At 39.6% G+C, this 14,243-nt stretch overlaps 1 protein-coding gene across 1 annotated transcript; it reads right to left on the bottom strand.

Moving 5' to 3' along the window:
- Positions 1-1,086: 1,086 nt before the first annotated feature.
- On the bottom strand, positions 1,087-13,938 carry HSPA4 (heat shock 70kDa protein 4). The gene is made up of 19 exons (XM_010087946.1): positions 13,907-13,938; positions 13,628-13,685; positions 11,841-11,981; positions 10,996-11,118; positions 10,457-10,556; positions 9,905-10,038; positions 7,771-8,015; positions 7,324-7,400; positions 6,866-7,017; positions 6,020-6,126; positions 5,560-5,693; positions 4,910-5,091; positions 4,419-4,508; positions 3,881-4,033; positions 3,234-3,359; positions 2,440-2,547; positions 2,018-2,137; positions 1,604-1,765; positions 1,087-1,344 (listed from the first exon to the last, which is right to left on the bottom strand). The coding sequence occupies exons 1-19, from the start codon at positions 13,936-13,938 to the stop codon at positions 1,138-1,140; spliced, it is 2,451 nt and encodes an 816-aa protein (XP_010086248.1). The 3' UTR covers positions 1,087-1,137.
- Between the last annotated feature and the right edge of the window lie 305 nt (positions 13,939-14,243).

The following is a 14,243-nucleotide window of genomic DNA, read 5'->3' as shown; positions in this document are numbered from 1 at the left end:
CAGCCTTGTCTGCAAGAACAGCGTGAGAGCCTTGTCTGCGCACCCCAGGGAGGCAGGACACAGCCCTCGCGTCCCCCCAGCCCCCTTTCTCTCCCTCGCAATCACCCGCGGGAGAAGGTGATGCAGAGCAGCCAGACCCTTTATTTCTCGCCAGAGCTGAAGGGGGGTTCAACTGGGGATTTTAACACGTACACATGAATGTTTGCAGTTTTAATGACAAGCCGTAGTAGAAGCAAATCATTGTATAAAGCTCATAGAAAAAACAAAAGTGGATAGTCTTTCTTTTCCTGGGGAGGAAAAAAAAAAAAAAAAAAAAAAAAAACAACACAAACCAAGGCCCCAGCATTGCAAACAAAAGCCTCATGGAAGCAAGCAACCGACTGTGAGTGGAGGCAGCTGAAATACAAATACTCGTTCTTTCTACAAGCAGCTAATTTAACTGGAGACAAGGAGCTTAGATGGTCTAATCAGCTGGGGAGGGGCCAGCGATACACTGCGCTGTGTAAGAGCACAGCCAGGGTCTGATCTATCCATCAGATAAACTAACACAGGGCTGGGCTGCCTGGCTGTGAGGGGAGGGCACAAGTGAAGGAATAAACCCACTGACACCACCGCCCACTGCTTTGCAAACCTTGTAACTAGGAACCGTTCAAGTGCAAACTGAAATAAATCAAGAGGAGTCTGTCACCACTACAAGGGCTAGAGCAAGATGAATAAGGAGAAGGTTATGGTTCAGGCAAGAGCAGTAGCAGCCCCAGGGGTAAGGGGCACTTTACAGACACACCGAGAGACAGGGACCCAGCTGTGTGCCACACCACCCCTCAGAGGGTGCTGTCTCACTGCCTCCACATAAAACTGATTCACCATGGACATTAACAATGGAGAATCAGCTTGGGGCTGTTGCTGCAGGTCTAGTAAGAACACCAAACCCTGTAAATACAATCATCATGGGCAGAGATACTGCTGCTGGGAGTGGTTAGCTACCTATGTGTTCTGACCTGATGCTCTGGCCAAACCTCTCCAACAATGACTAGGAGTGGGGTGGTATTCACTTGCTTCAATCTGTATTCAGAACATACAAAGTTGACAACTTAAAGCTTTATTGGAGTTCGCAATAATATAAACAGGTGCTGGAATTCAGTCAATGTCCATTTCAGGAAGCTTCTTCTCGGCGGCTCCCGGGGCAGCAGGGGCAGTGCTCTGCTCCGCAGCCTGGGCCCCGCCATTGGGCTCCCCCTGGCCTTCTGCTGGTCCGTTGGGTTCAGCTGGTTTCTGCTCCTCCTTCGGCAGTTCAACCTTGGGTTTTGGTTTTGTGACTATGGGATTACAAACACTTGTCAATTCCTAGAAAACACAGCAATAAACCCTGTTAGAAATGTTTATCTACCCACAGTTGTACCCTAACCTGTTGCTCAATTTTTTTGACAGCACCAGTGGAGATTCAAATTGGCAGCTGATGTTCCCCAACACACTGAACAGATGAACACCCACTCGCTGTCCTTCTGTTACAGATTTCTCACCTCAGAGTTTTCCTCCGAGCACAAACAACTAGACCAAACAGAAAGACTCATGGAAATACAGTGAATTATGTAAAAAGACTTACTTTAGTTTTAGCTTGTATGTCTTTAGCTTTTATAACTGGGTCCAAAGTAAGACTTCTCTTGTTTTGAAGATTAAGTTTATTGTTCATCCACTCCATAGCTTCATTGGCACTCTTCTCCACTTTCGCTACATCTGCTTCATCTAGATGGTCATACTGTTCATCCTGAAACAGACAAATTGGCAGCACATCAAACTTCCATGCTAATTTCTTCAAACTTGTAGCTTCTAGATACTAGAAAGACCATTAAGCCAGAAAGCTGTTCTGAAAAGATGGTAAAAATCATAAACATATAGATATGAACTCAGAAGCTAGCCAGGAGGCTGCACCAGCTTTTTGTTTAAAGGAGCTTACTTAAAATTCAGAAAGTATTTGTACCCCTTCCTTGCATTTACCAGAAGTGAAGTATGGAAATACCTTTGCTTTGAATGCATGAACAATTTTCATGTACTGCTGAATTTGCTTCCCTAAGTCCTCAAATGCTTTTGGCCTTTCCTCCGACTCTTGAAATCTTGCCTGAATAGGTTGACCCAGAGTCTGAAACAAAGTACAACAGATAAAAACACCCCATAGTGATCCTGCAAGATTTGACAGGGTCCATCAACATTTCTGAACTCCGGGGGAACTTTTACCTCTTCCCCCCGCTTTGGGAAGGGCCGAGCCTCCCTCAGCCCTGTATTGTTACACATCTATTGGAGACCTGCTCCTCACATACTTAATGAGCAAACTAATTGGTTTGTTACCAGTGCTGATCTTTGCATCAGTAGAGCAAAGACAGCTCCTGGCTTCAGAGCTCTCTACATCCACCAAATTCCAGTGGGAATATAAGAACCACTTACCTTCAATTCCGTTAATTTATCAATGTAAATTTGTTTGGGTTGGTCTTCACCATCCTCATAAAGCCAATTTTCTGTATCTTCCAGCTTCAGCGTGAAACTGTTTCGATCCTGAAGCAATCCATACAAAATAGGTGAGAGAATTCTATTAGATGGCAGATGGTATTAAAAGATACTTCAACCCTTTCTGGAAGGGTTACATTTTGTAAGGAACTGTCTGAAACTCTATCCTATTTTAACGAAAAACAAGAAACAAAATATTCTTCTGTATGGCTTCATGGTGGAGACTAGGCCTAAGGAAGAGCCACCTATGACACCCAGAGTTTAGATCAGTTCTGTCACGTCAAAGCCTTTTTTTCCTGTTCAGATACAGACACCCACATTTAGTCAGACTAATCCCACCTATTATGTTACTAGGCAGAGCTGTTCTTTGATTTTATTTTAAATCTTGAACTATTCCTAAATATTTGCAAAGAGCCAAAATAGAACAGGTTGCCTTAAAATGACTGTGTTCCTAGTCTGCTTCAGTCTGAAAACACATGCGCTGACATCATCTTAAGTGCTGCAACTGTTTTGGGAAAGAACACACAAAATATCCCGGGTACCATCTGCTTGCACTTGGGCCACATTTAGAAGGCTGTCTTTACAGCCAGAAAGGTTTAAATGTGGAGAAATGGGTTTAAAGTCTGAAAATATAGTCTAAGTAAATATAGTATGATACAGGTCAAAGGTTATCAAAATACAACTGTTCATCGTAACAAAATATATTAGAAGATAATCAAGCTAGCAATACTTACATCTTCACTAACAAATTTTTCATAAATACCGCAGAGTTTGTCTCTCATATCATACACATACTCCTCCACTGCATTCTTGGCATCATTCCTTTCTTTCTCTAGTTTATCCTGCATGATCATTTTACCCTGCAAACAAGTTGTCAAATTAGTTGGCTAAACCATTTAACTTTTTTATTTAACATTTATTGCTAGGATATCTTGTTAGCAAAGGCTCAAGTTTGACTAGAGATTTTGAAATATAGTGGTTTACAGAACTGTTCTAAACACAGCACATGAATAAAAACTGATTTCAGTTTTGGTGGGATACCCAATACAGTATGGAACAACCTTGCTCCAGTCAAGGAACCTTCACCCTGATGGCAGCAGCCATCGAGTACCTTGTAACTGCAGCTGATTTTGGAAATCATCACCCTGTGAACCACCTTTCCTGCAGAACACCTCTTCAGTAAGAGTTACAGCACTCACTTAACAGGAATAATATATTTTGGCTCCATGGGGCACTGTTGTTCACTTCAGAAATAACTGCTTTTTTTTTTTTAATTCTCATCTGTCCTCAATCACCCTTAACCATTAGCTATCTTTAAGGCACAGCAAAGCTTCTGAAGGTCAACTAGTGAGGTTTTTAGCCTGGGCAAGCAGGAGTTTACCTCATTCTCAATGAACAAGTTCAGCATACCTTTCCCTATCTGCCACACCAACTGATTCTCAATGGGAAGGTCCACTGTAGTAGTCTTCACTTTAGCCTTCTTGGCTTGAGGTGGCTGATCCACTTTCTTGTCTTTTGAGTCAGCCTGAGAAGTCTGCATTAAAGAAAGAAAGTCAGAGATAATTAATGCAGCTACTGACCTTTTCTGGGCACACTGACTACATTCATGGGGTGGTGGTGCTTACAGCAGAACATTTTTCTAGCATTTAAGTTATTGAAAACTAGATGATGATTTCTTCCACAAACAGGAGAGCTCACCCACTTTATCAGTACTAGGTCACTTGTCAGGTCTGCAGTTACCCGTGCCATCTTTGTCCTTCTAAAGCTCTAATCACAATACAGACTACCAACATATTCTCATAAAAGTTTAGCTTCCAGAGCTATGACAAAGGCAACAGACATGATCACACACCACATCTTCTCATGAATCTTCCAGAAGTATCCTGTAAGAAAACAGAAGTCTCAAATGTTCACGTTACCTCCATTTCTTCAGACTCTGCCTTATTCTCAGGTTGGGCCTGCTGTTGTTCTTCAGTCTTTTGTTGCTCTTCCTGGTCTACTTGCATCTTCTGAAATTCACAAAGAGATCCAATTGGACATATTAAACAATATATATGCAGATCATTGCTTCAGTTCCTAGGCTGACCGCTTCACTGACACCTAATGTGCTTCAGGCAAAAGAAACAGAATGGGAACTGAAGGAGAGTCTCAAGGCACAAATTACACGTCTAGTCTTCACTTAGGCAAGCAACAGCTCCATGATTAAGAACTTAATCTATACATCACAGTCCTGGTTTCAAGAGATCTTTCACTGCCATAACATACTTCAATTAGTATTTAATCACATCTTCATATTTTAGTTGCTGGACATATCTACTAAATCCTTACACAAGTATTAGAACCTTCCCAGAACTTGGCCAATTGTGCTTCATCAGTTTGCTAAGCAGCTAAGAGCAATGAAGTCCATTACCTCTTCCTCTTTTGCATGCTGATCTGTTTCCATAGGCTCTTCATTCTCATCAGATTTATGAACCTCCACTAATGATGCACTTGAAACACTGAAGATACCATGGATATTGATTCTAACTTTGACTTTCACTTTTGAACTGGATCCATCTGTTTGAGGAGTGACTTTTTGAACCAAGAAGTGAGCTAAACAATCCCAGAGAGAAAAAAACATACCATTTGATTAACTTAATCACTGAATGTAAAGAAAAACTGGACTGTTACTGACAACAGATCACTGCCACGCACTCAGAGGATCTCAAATCCTACCCAAGTCAAACAATTCCATTTGTTACTCAGCAATGCTAGGATATACACCTATTAGAAACTCTCTCTGTTATGCTGTAAAAGCTGCTGTTCTACCAGAGTAGAAGATGGCACAATTCCAAGTATGGCCCCTTCAGCTTGGCTCCAACATCGGGATGCCCTTTATTTAGCCTACTGTCCATACACTTCATGTTACTCCAGTCATTTTACTGAACCATGACTTTGGAACCTGTCCCTACAGCAAGGGCAGTAGGCTGCACTTTCCACACTATGGAATTCAACACAAAGACATCCTGAAGCATGTACAAGGACAATTAATAAACCTTAAAGCTACAGAATGGCCCTAACCTATAGCAGGATCTGGGTAAGGCAGCTCCTTGGGACAACTGTAGTACGCCTCAAGAGTAAAAGGTTCCTTTCTGAAGAATGTGAGGACCTTAGAAAATGGAGCAGCGTGGTTCTTGGGAAAGACCTCACAGTCACTGTAAGAGAAAACAGAGCATTTGTTCAGTATGCCGGACAATGCAACCAACAATGCAACTTTTCTAGATACTCTTTACCTTAAGGAAAAGCTTTAAGAAGTGACAAAAGTCTCCCAACCTTTTAAGTTAAAATAAGACCAACAGCCACACAGGAAGTGCTAAAGCTGCCACCCATCTATTTTTTGTTTTCTACTGTCACTAACTTCAGAAAAAGTATCAAAATTGAGTTATTAAACAGACACTATTCTAAAACTGTTATTTACTCTAGCTGTCAGTTAGTTTTAAGCTGCGTGTAATCATGCAAGGAGACTGGATTTTTTTTTTACCTTAACCCTTCTTCTGCTGGTGAATTCCATCGTAAAGAAATAGGATACGGTATCAAATCCGTGATAGAAAACTCTCTCACTTTGAAAGCCGGAGATAAAATAGCACACTGAAAGGAAACAAAAGCCATATTACCAACATTCAAGCATCAGGTGAGTAGTAATTTAATTTAGCAAGTAGCTATTTATGCTGCTTATTACATAGATCTACTCTAGGTTAAGGGAGACTAGTACTGACGTACTTGGGCCCTGCAAAATAAGCACTGGAAGCTCATATACACCCTTCCTTTTAAGGAAGTTGTCATAATCTGTTCACTCTGAAAATGGAAATACACAAGTTTTTGTTCAGAGTTACCACGGTGTTTGTTTTGATATGGTTAGGCTACTGAGTTGTTCCTAGGGCCAACATAAGAAATCAGAAAACCTCAATTAAAGTGACTTTGAGTGACACAGTACCAGGCTTCTGGAATACCATAATGCAAAATTCTCTCTGTAAGGTGATTCCAATAGCTAGTTCATACCACTGATAGAACAGAGCTGCTAGCCCATATTGGACATTTGAAGAAAGAAGTGAGGTGATCAAAGCAAAATTAAAGGTGCATTCAAGAGATGGCAGCACCAGTAACTGGAGTATTTATTACTCCTTAAGCCATTCAGCAGTGACCAATTCCAGATCAGGACACAGATTTCCATCAGCAAGAACCTAAGCTTTCATTTCCATCCATGCTATTAAGCAACTGCCGCATCACAAGTTTTTCCAGTTTCATCTAGGCCCCCAAAGGAGCCTGGAAGAGAAAACAGAGGATTTCAATAAAACTACTCACAGCTAAAACAAACAGTGCTTCTCACCTGTAGCGCACAACCTCGTGCAACAGCCTCATCTGCATTCAAAGTTGTACTGACTTCTTTGCCAAAAAATTTACTGATCTTCTCTTTTACAGCAGGGATTCTTGTGGCACCACCAACTATCTCTACTGCATAAATATCCTCCTTCTTTAACTCTAGAAAGGAGTCAGACATTAGTTCTTACAGATAAAATGTTTCTCTTTCACATGAATATACCAACATGGTAAGCTAAAAGTTTTACTAGACCAACTACTATTTTAAGCTAGTTCTCTAAGTTTCTAAGCAATAAGAATTTCAGATCTTAGCTTGCATGAAAAAGTTTTAAAAAGCTTGTAACTGCTAAGCAAGAAATTGTTAGCTGCGCTAAATCCATCTGCCCAAATTCTGACAACACCCAAAGGAAGTGTGTGTTGTGGACATCTTTTTTCTGTATGCAGAATACAGAGTGTGTATACACTTACTGGCTTGCTCCAGCACACTGCGAAGGGGTGGTTCTACTCTTGCAAGGAGTCCCTCACACATCTCTAAAAATTTGCCTCTGTTGGAAGATGACATAAATAAAGCTAGAGCATACCATAAGTGAATTAATACTGCAAATACAACAGGACACTGAAATCGAAAGAGTGCCATTTTAGCTACGTACTGCAGGGCTTTCTTCCCCCCAGTCCTAGTTTTATACTTGCTTAGTATATTCTCGCAGATAAACTTGGTTCTTGTAATCTAGGCACGCTTGGAACATTCACAGCCCTCCCTCGTAACTCAAGGCCACTGACCAGTCTCTGAGCATTGTCATTTCACTGCACATGTTGTTCTTGTATTTCCCACCACCCCCCAGTTCTAAGAACTTTATACTAAGTTTCTTACTTGAACGAAGGGCAATCTAAAGCTCACCTTTGTAAACAAATTACCTGTTCATCGTTCCAGAGACATCTATGTCATTCATGAAGCATTCTATATTCATCGGGAGATCAGAGGCATTGGCGCTCATCAATTTTTTCAGTTTTTCACATTCTTGGTACAGCCTCAACAATGCACGAATCTTTGACTTTATGTCTAGTTTATATTTCTTTCCGAATTCTTCACAAAAGTATTCAACTAACATCTCATCAAACTTCCTGCCTCCAAGTGTTGTATCAAAGGATGTAGCAAGAACCTTAAAAAAATTGGACTCTTAGTAATAGTACAATTTGTCATTACTTCAGTGAAACCTATTAGCAGTTAAAATGTCAAAGCATTTATTTGTTTCAAATATAACCCAACTTGAAATCAAACCCATTATCACTGGAGGAAGAATTATACTGGTGCAACCACAACAGAAACAAAAATCTTTTTTATTCTGCCCTTACTATCACCAGTGACGAGCTTCTTTTGATAAGCCTCATCTACAAGTCTAACCTATCCCACACAATAAAGCTACGTCCCATACTCATCTTTCACGTTTCATGGACACCGCTGGCAACAATTAAGCTATTCTCTTACATTCCAGGGCAATCTAAGTACCAACTGTGTCACTAACATCTGATAGTTTATAAGGCTTGCAGCTGCAGTAATAGTCAAACACATCGTAAGAGAGACTGCTTTTTTTTCTAAGCCTACCAAGTCTAAACCATGATTATCCTACGCCTTTTGTAGATGAAATTAGACATGATGTGTTCAAAGTGCTGTTGGAGAAAGAACCATCATTACCACTGACAAATTCTGGCAGCTACACAAATATTAGACCTCTTTGTGAATGGTATTTCTCACAAGAACTGCAGCACATACACATACAGCAGTTACAAGCCCCAGGAGAAAAAAACATCTGCTAATTCAAACGCTAAAAAGCAGCCTTGGGCACCCAGCCTTCCTGTAATGAGGTGACAACTTTTAAAAGAAATTTAGGAAGACAGGGCAAGGCTTAGCACCACAATTTGTTCAGTAACTTGTACTGTAAGCAGCCCACCAGTTTCCAAACTCAAACTGACAGTGGCTTAGCAGAATCATATCCCAGTTTAATAATGGATGCTTTATAAGGGAGGAACATGCTTATACCAAGCTAAAAAATAAAAACATGAAAAGAATAACTGTTATTAACTCTTACAAATAGGTGCTCATTTTTGATGAGGGAATTATTTGCAAAGAACATCTGTGGCCCACCCACCTCAGCTGATTCTTCTCTTTAAACATACTGTGAACTTATTTTTTTTTAGGAACAGAAAATCAGTAAAGTATCACATTATTCTCAATACACTTTCAGACTAGGTTTGGTCTCTATGCTGTTTTAACTGCCTTGCTGTCCAGCTCTCCATTCTATACTCAAAAGCACTTCTTCAATACTTTTATAGCTTCAAACACAAATCTAAAAGAAACACAAAATAGTTATGTTTCCTCACAAGAGGAAACAGAAATACAACAGAACCAATGTTTTCAGAACTCTCACCTTCTCTTCATTTCACTACCCCACGTTTTCAAATTTGTTTCTCCAGCAAATTAAGAGAAGTTATTGGAACTGCAAAAATCCAGATTGTAATTGTAAAAGAGCCAACTAAGGAATGTTACTATTTGCTGGAAAATAGCAATGCTTTGGCAACTTACTCTTGGAAGTACCCTGTAACTTGCTTAGCTTCCACTCACAGCTTGAAGTAATGAAGAATGCTCTTACTCTTTTTACATGAGCATCACAGTGAGTGTTAAAAATACATCTGTCACTTACAACCATTCCAAGAATTCCTGTTTCAATCCTAGATCTCATGACAGAGTATTTTTTGAAAGCAGCATGTAGTCAGATACGATAATTTCTGGACAGATCTGTTTATTCCAGGTTTCTTATTCTTTGCCAAAGCCTGCTGCTGAAGGCACGTTTGCTCCCTCCACAGACTGCTCAAAAGCTCTCTAGTTCCCTGCCCTACTTTTAACTCCAGACAAAGTGCAATTTTAAGAATATGAATTGAGCTGTCTGAACATGCTTATGTAAAGCCAGGCAAGCTGGCCTGTCACAGGCCACGCATCTACTGATGAATATTTCTACTGGTAATTAAAAAGGATGCATAACAGATTGCTTACTTTCAGTTTTCCTTTGTTGAATGCACAAACAGAAACTTGATATGCAGAATGCCCCATATCCACAAAAACAACATTCCGTGGCTTCTCTTCCAAGGCAGGCAGGTCTTGCTTATAGATTCCATATGCAAGGGCAACTACACAGAAACAAGAGCCAAACAGTACAGTCAGGACATTCTGTTTTGTGATTCCTTAAGTTGTAAATGGTACAGCAGTATCAGTAAACAGTATTAGCATTTCATCTTACTTTTCAAGCTACAGGAATTGATATATCACTGAACAAAATTCCCAACGCTAAAGGAACATGGAAGAACACTAAATAGCATTAGCCCCTCCTAGAAGCTGCATTAAAACAGATATTCAAGAAGTATCTTCATGCCTCTGTAAAGCAATGAAAAAACAGAACAGAGCTTAAGAAACTTTATGATCAACTGAGCTGCCTGAAGTTTATAAAACCAGCAGTAACTCCAGAAGGCATGGATCAGTGACAGGTTAAAAGCCCTTTCACCTAACAAAACTACAATATTAAGCAAGGGAGAGAAAGGAAGGCATTACCTGCAGTTGTTTCATTTATTAGTCTCAGACAGTTGAGACCAGCAATCTGGGTAGCATCCATCACAGATCTCCTTTCTGCATCTGTGTAGAAACAGGGAACCTGCAAGAAGACAAGATAGCTAATGTTAATATTTGGAAGAGCCATCTTTAGCAAACAGCTACACAAATGTGCAGAAAGTCAGTACAGACCACAGCTGAGGTATCCCCCAAGTTTAACATGTATTTCAGTTGCAACAGAAAGCAAAGACTACATTACATGAAGACAGAGTTAATTTTTCTCACCATTTTTGCATTCCCTCTCACAAGCTGCTCATTTTAGGAGCAGAGAACCAGAAACAGGTATCAAGTATTATTTATGCTGCTAATCAGCAGCATTTTAAGACATTTCACTATTCATGAAGCAAGTCTACTTCTGGAGAAAAGATGCCAGTAAGATTGTGTTTTAAATAGAAAAGACAAAAGACCTGAATATTCAGGTTTAATGGGCAATTTAATACTATTATAACCAAATATTTACTTATTTACTAAAACATACTTACAGAAACAACACAGTCAACTACAGGCTTCTTAAGCGCATTCTCAGCAGTCTCTTTTAATTTCGTAAGAAGCATCCCTGTCACCTGTTCAATAGTAAAGTTTCTTTCTTCTTCCATATACACGGCCTTCAAATAAAAATTGTGTACACGCATTACACACCACTAAAAACCACACACTACAAACATAAGAAACACATGCAAGAAACAGACTTTACTAAAAAGCATACTGAAAAAGTAATGCAGCTCTGTGCAACCTTCTGATAGCCCAGCTTGTGCACAGCAAGTGCAAGAAGATAACACAAAAACTCTGGAATGCACATTTTAAGAAGTCACAGACACCAAACTGCTCTGGACAATTTTTTTTTTCTAATTCTCATTGCTAGGCAATGCCAAGGATGCCTTCTTCCCTACTGTTTTGGGGTAAGTTAATTACTTATTGCCAAAATCCAATTGAGAAGTTCAGTCACTATTGAAGACAACAAAATTTTCACCATTTCACCTGAAGTACTAAGCTGACATCTCACACCCTGCCGGTACCTGGAGAGCAGCTAAGAATGTACACTGGTCATGCAGCTTGTCTTCCAAATGCACCATGGAGCGAAGGAAAAAAAGCACTGCTAAAACAGGTTGTGTGGGGCTGGCTTTGCAAGGCAGAGAAATTGTATAACTGTAAAATCAGTCTCACCTAACACCTGGAGAGACCATCTGCATTATTAGTCCTTTATTCTCCATTTAAGACTTTCCATTCACAAGAGAACAAAAACTACAGCAAGCAGATTCAAAACAGAGATAAAAGGAAACTTTATCAGTTTCCTCCTCTGGCTCTTTTTCAAGTATGCCAGACTTACCTTGATGCCAGTTGAGCCTGTTGGCAGCTGGACAAGTTCATAGGCAAGGCTTGCTTTTTCAGCTTGAACAAAGGGATCTGAGAATGCACGACCATGAAATCTTTTAAAACTTTGTACTGTATTCTTTGCATTTGAAATAACCTAGAGGAAAAGAAATCTTTAATACAACATGTCAGGGGAACATCTGAATTTCAAACAGAAGACAGAATTTTGTTCTCATGCTTCCCTCACCAGAATACTTTTGTCATTTGTGTCTTAACAGTATCAGGACAGCTTCCCTCTAGTTGCTCAGGTAACCTACAGGAATTTGAGACTTAAAATAAAATGTCCGCTAGAAAACTGAGGCAAGATTCCATCAAAAAATATTAAAATAGCACTCAATTTTCATGGTGTATGTGTAGGAGACTCTCTAAAAATGTTAGCAAAGTGTCTTTCCCATTTACCTGTTTCCTACCACCCTACAGTGTTGCAGCCAGTAATTTAGCCAAACGTAACAAGCATATTGATGTAAACTCCAGTTCCGGTTCATCACATGCATGTGACAGTCAACACACATTCTCACAAAACAGCTGAAGGCCCTTGTCATGAAGCTTTTAAAAAAAGCCAGGAGGGCCCCAAGATGATACTGTCAGCTTGATTTCACTAACAAAAGGCAGATTGTCTTTTATTTATAGCAGAGATCAGTGCAAATGGAGAAGTGAAAAATCATTATAGCTTGTTTTCATGTAGCTCAACTAAACTTGTTTTTTTTTCATTTATATTAGAGCAAGACACATGGGGGGAAAAAAGGACAGTAACTGACAAATCAGACAAGCACTGTACGTACAACATTTACCTGTGATTCACTTTCAGTCAATGTCTATTTCCTGAGTAACCTGGTTTTGATTTTCTGTAAGTTTAGTTTCTGCAGGACATACCTCATCTCTACTGGATCTCTGTATCAATGAATTTCTTTAAGCTAAGCAGACACTCAATTCCAGAAAAAACATCTGTATTTAGTTCTAGTACAGCTCTTCTTTTCTTGAATAACATGGTTGTGTCCATTCATTTTTGTATTCTAGATAATGAATCTTCACACATCTCTACGTATTTTAGGCTAAGAAAAATCAAGTGTTTGAATAGTCACTTCCTGTAGAGGACTTCAAAGAAAAATCATGTTTTATAGGGGTTTCACAGCAACACAAGATACGATACAGCAGGTCCCAAATGTCACAAGCAGGACAAACCAGCTTAACTTCTTCTCAGTCCTTAAATCACATTTACTTACCTACACGAACAGAAACTCAAAGTATGAGCAAGAATGCCCAGGACAGATATTTAGCTTGTAATTCAACCACAAAGAGTCAAGAAAGCTCTATCTATTTATACTCCAGTATGTCCCCTTTCTGACGTATTATACACTTAATGGAATTCTATAGAATGTAGCCATGTAATTAAAAGCTACCATACGAATGAGAACAAGCTAAGATAGGATGATACACTCCTGCTTAGCTTTAGAATCTACATTCGCAACCTAAAAAAAAAATTAGTATTTATCAGAATTTCTTAAGAGGCAAAGATTTTTTTCATACATTTCATTATGTACAACAACCAACCCTTAGATTTCCATCCCAGATGACAAAGCAGCATTACATGCTGAACAGCTGAATTAAGGTCAGCTGTTCATTACATTTATGGAGACAGTAGGAAGCCAGCTCAGACGCATCTGTCATCTTCATTGATAAAAAATACATTGTGCTAATCTGACTTTTGACTATCAAGTTGCTTTTAGCCAAGTATACGCTCACCTGGCTTTTAGCTGCAGCTCCAATCGAGCGATTCTTGGGTCCAAAGGCTATACATGATCTATAACGAGAAGAAAGATTTCCAGTCAGTAAGCAACTGGCAGAACCTCACTGCATATTTTTTTGTTAAAAAGTGTTTATAATATTAATTAGATTAGAGATGTTTTAAGCAATAGCTGGTCCATTAAGAAAGTTGCTCACTCACAGAAATACACGCATTGAATGGTCCGTGAATTGTGGAAAGAAACAGGCACCCTAAGTTAAAAGAGCAATGCTCCTTACCGCAGAACACCATTAAAACCAAATTTATCCATGCTACTTCAAGTTTTACATTGACATAATAACTGGGGAGACACCCTTTATCTCAATTACCCATGTATCCAAGCCACTCAAAGATAAGGTGTGAGCTAGCAATAGAGGAAACATTCAACTGTTCAGAACACACACCAGGTAAAGCAGGTATCAAGAAACTCATTCCTGCACATCTGTACCAAACGCTAACTAAGCTTTGCAGTTTTAAAGCTAACTCTTCAAGAGCGGGAAGACAAAGCCTGCAGAGAAAGATTGGTGTTTCTGGGTTTCATCTGTACTCACTGAAATAATGGAGACTACAGAAAGA

This window comes from Pterocles gutturalis, unplaced genomic scaffold (genome assembly GCF_000699245.1).
Source record: "Pterocles gutturalis isolate BGI_N339 unplaced genomic scaffold, ASM69924v1 scaffold41841, whole genome shotgun sequence".
NCBI classification, from domain to species: domain Eukaryota; kingdom Metazoa; phylum Chordata; class Aves; order Pterocliformes; family Pteroclidae; genus Pterocles; species Pterocles gutturalis.
The sequence above is the reverse complement of the archived record's forward strand: the minus strand, read 5'-3'. Positions and strand labels throughout refer to the sequence as shown.

Coding starts and splice junctions, on each gene's coding strand:
- HSPA4 (XM_010087946.1), bottom strand. CDS start 13,938: ATGGATAAATTTGGTTTTAATGGTGTTCTGCG. Junction 11,119..11,840: donor CAGGCTCAACTGGCATCAAG/GTAAGTCTGGCA, acceptor TTTTATTTGAAG/GCCGTGTATATGGAAGAAGA. Junction 10,039..10,456: donor AATAAATGAAACAACTGCAG/GTAATGCCTTCC, acceptor GTTTCTGTGTAG/TTGCCCTTGCATATGGAATC.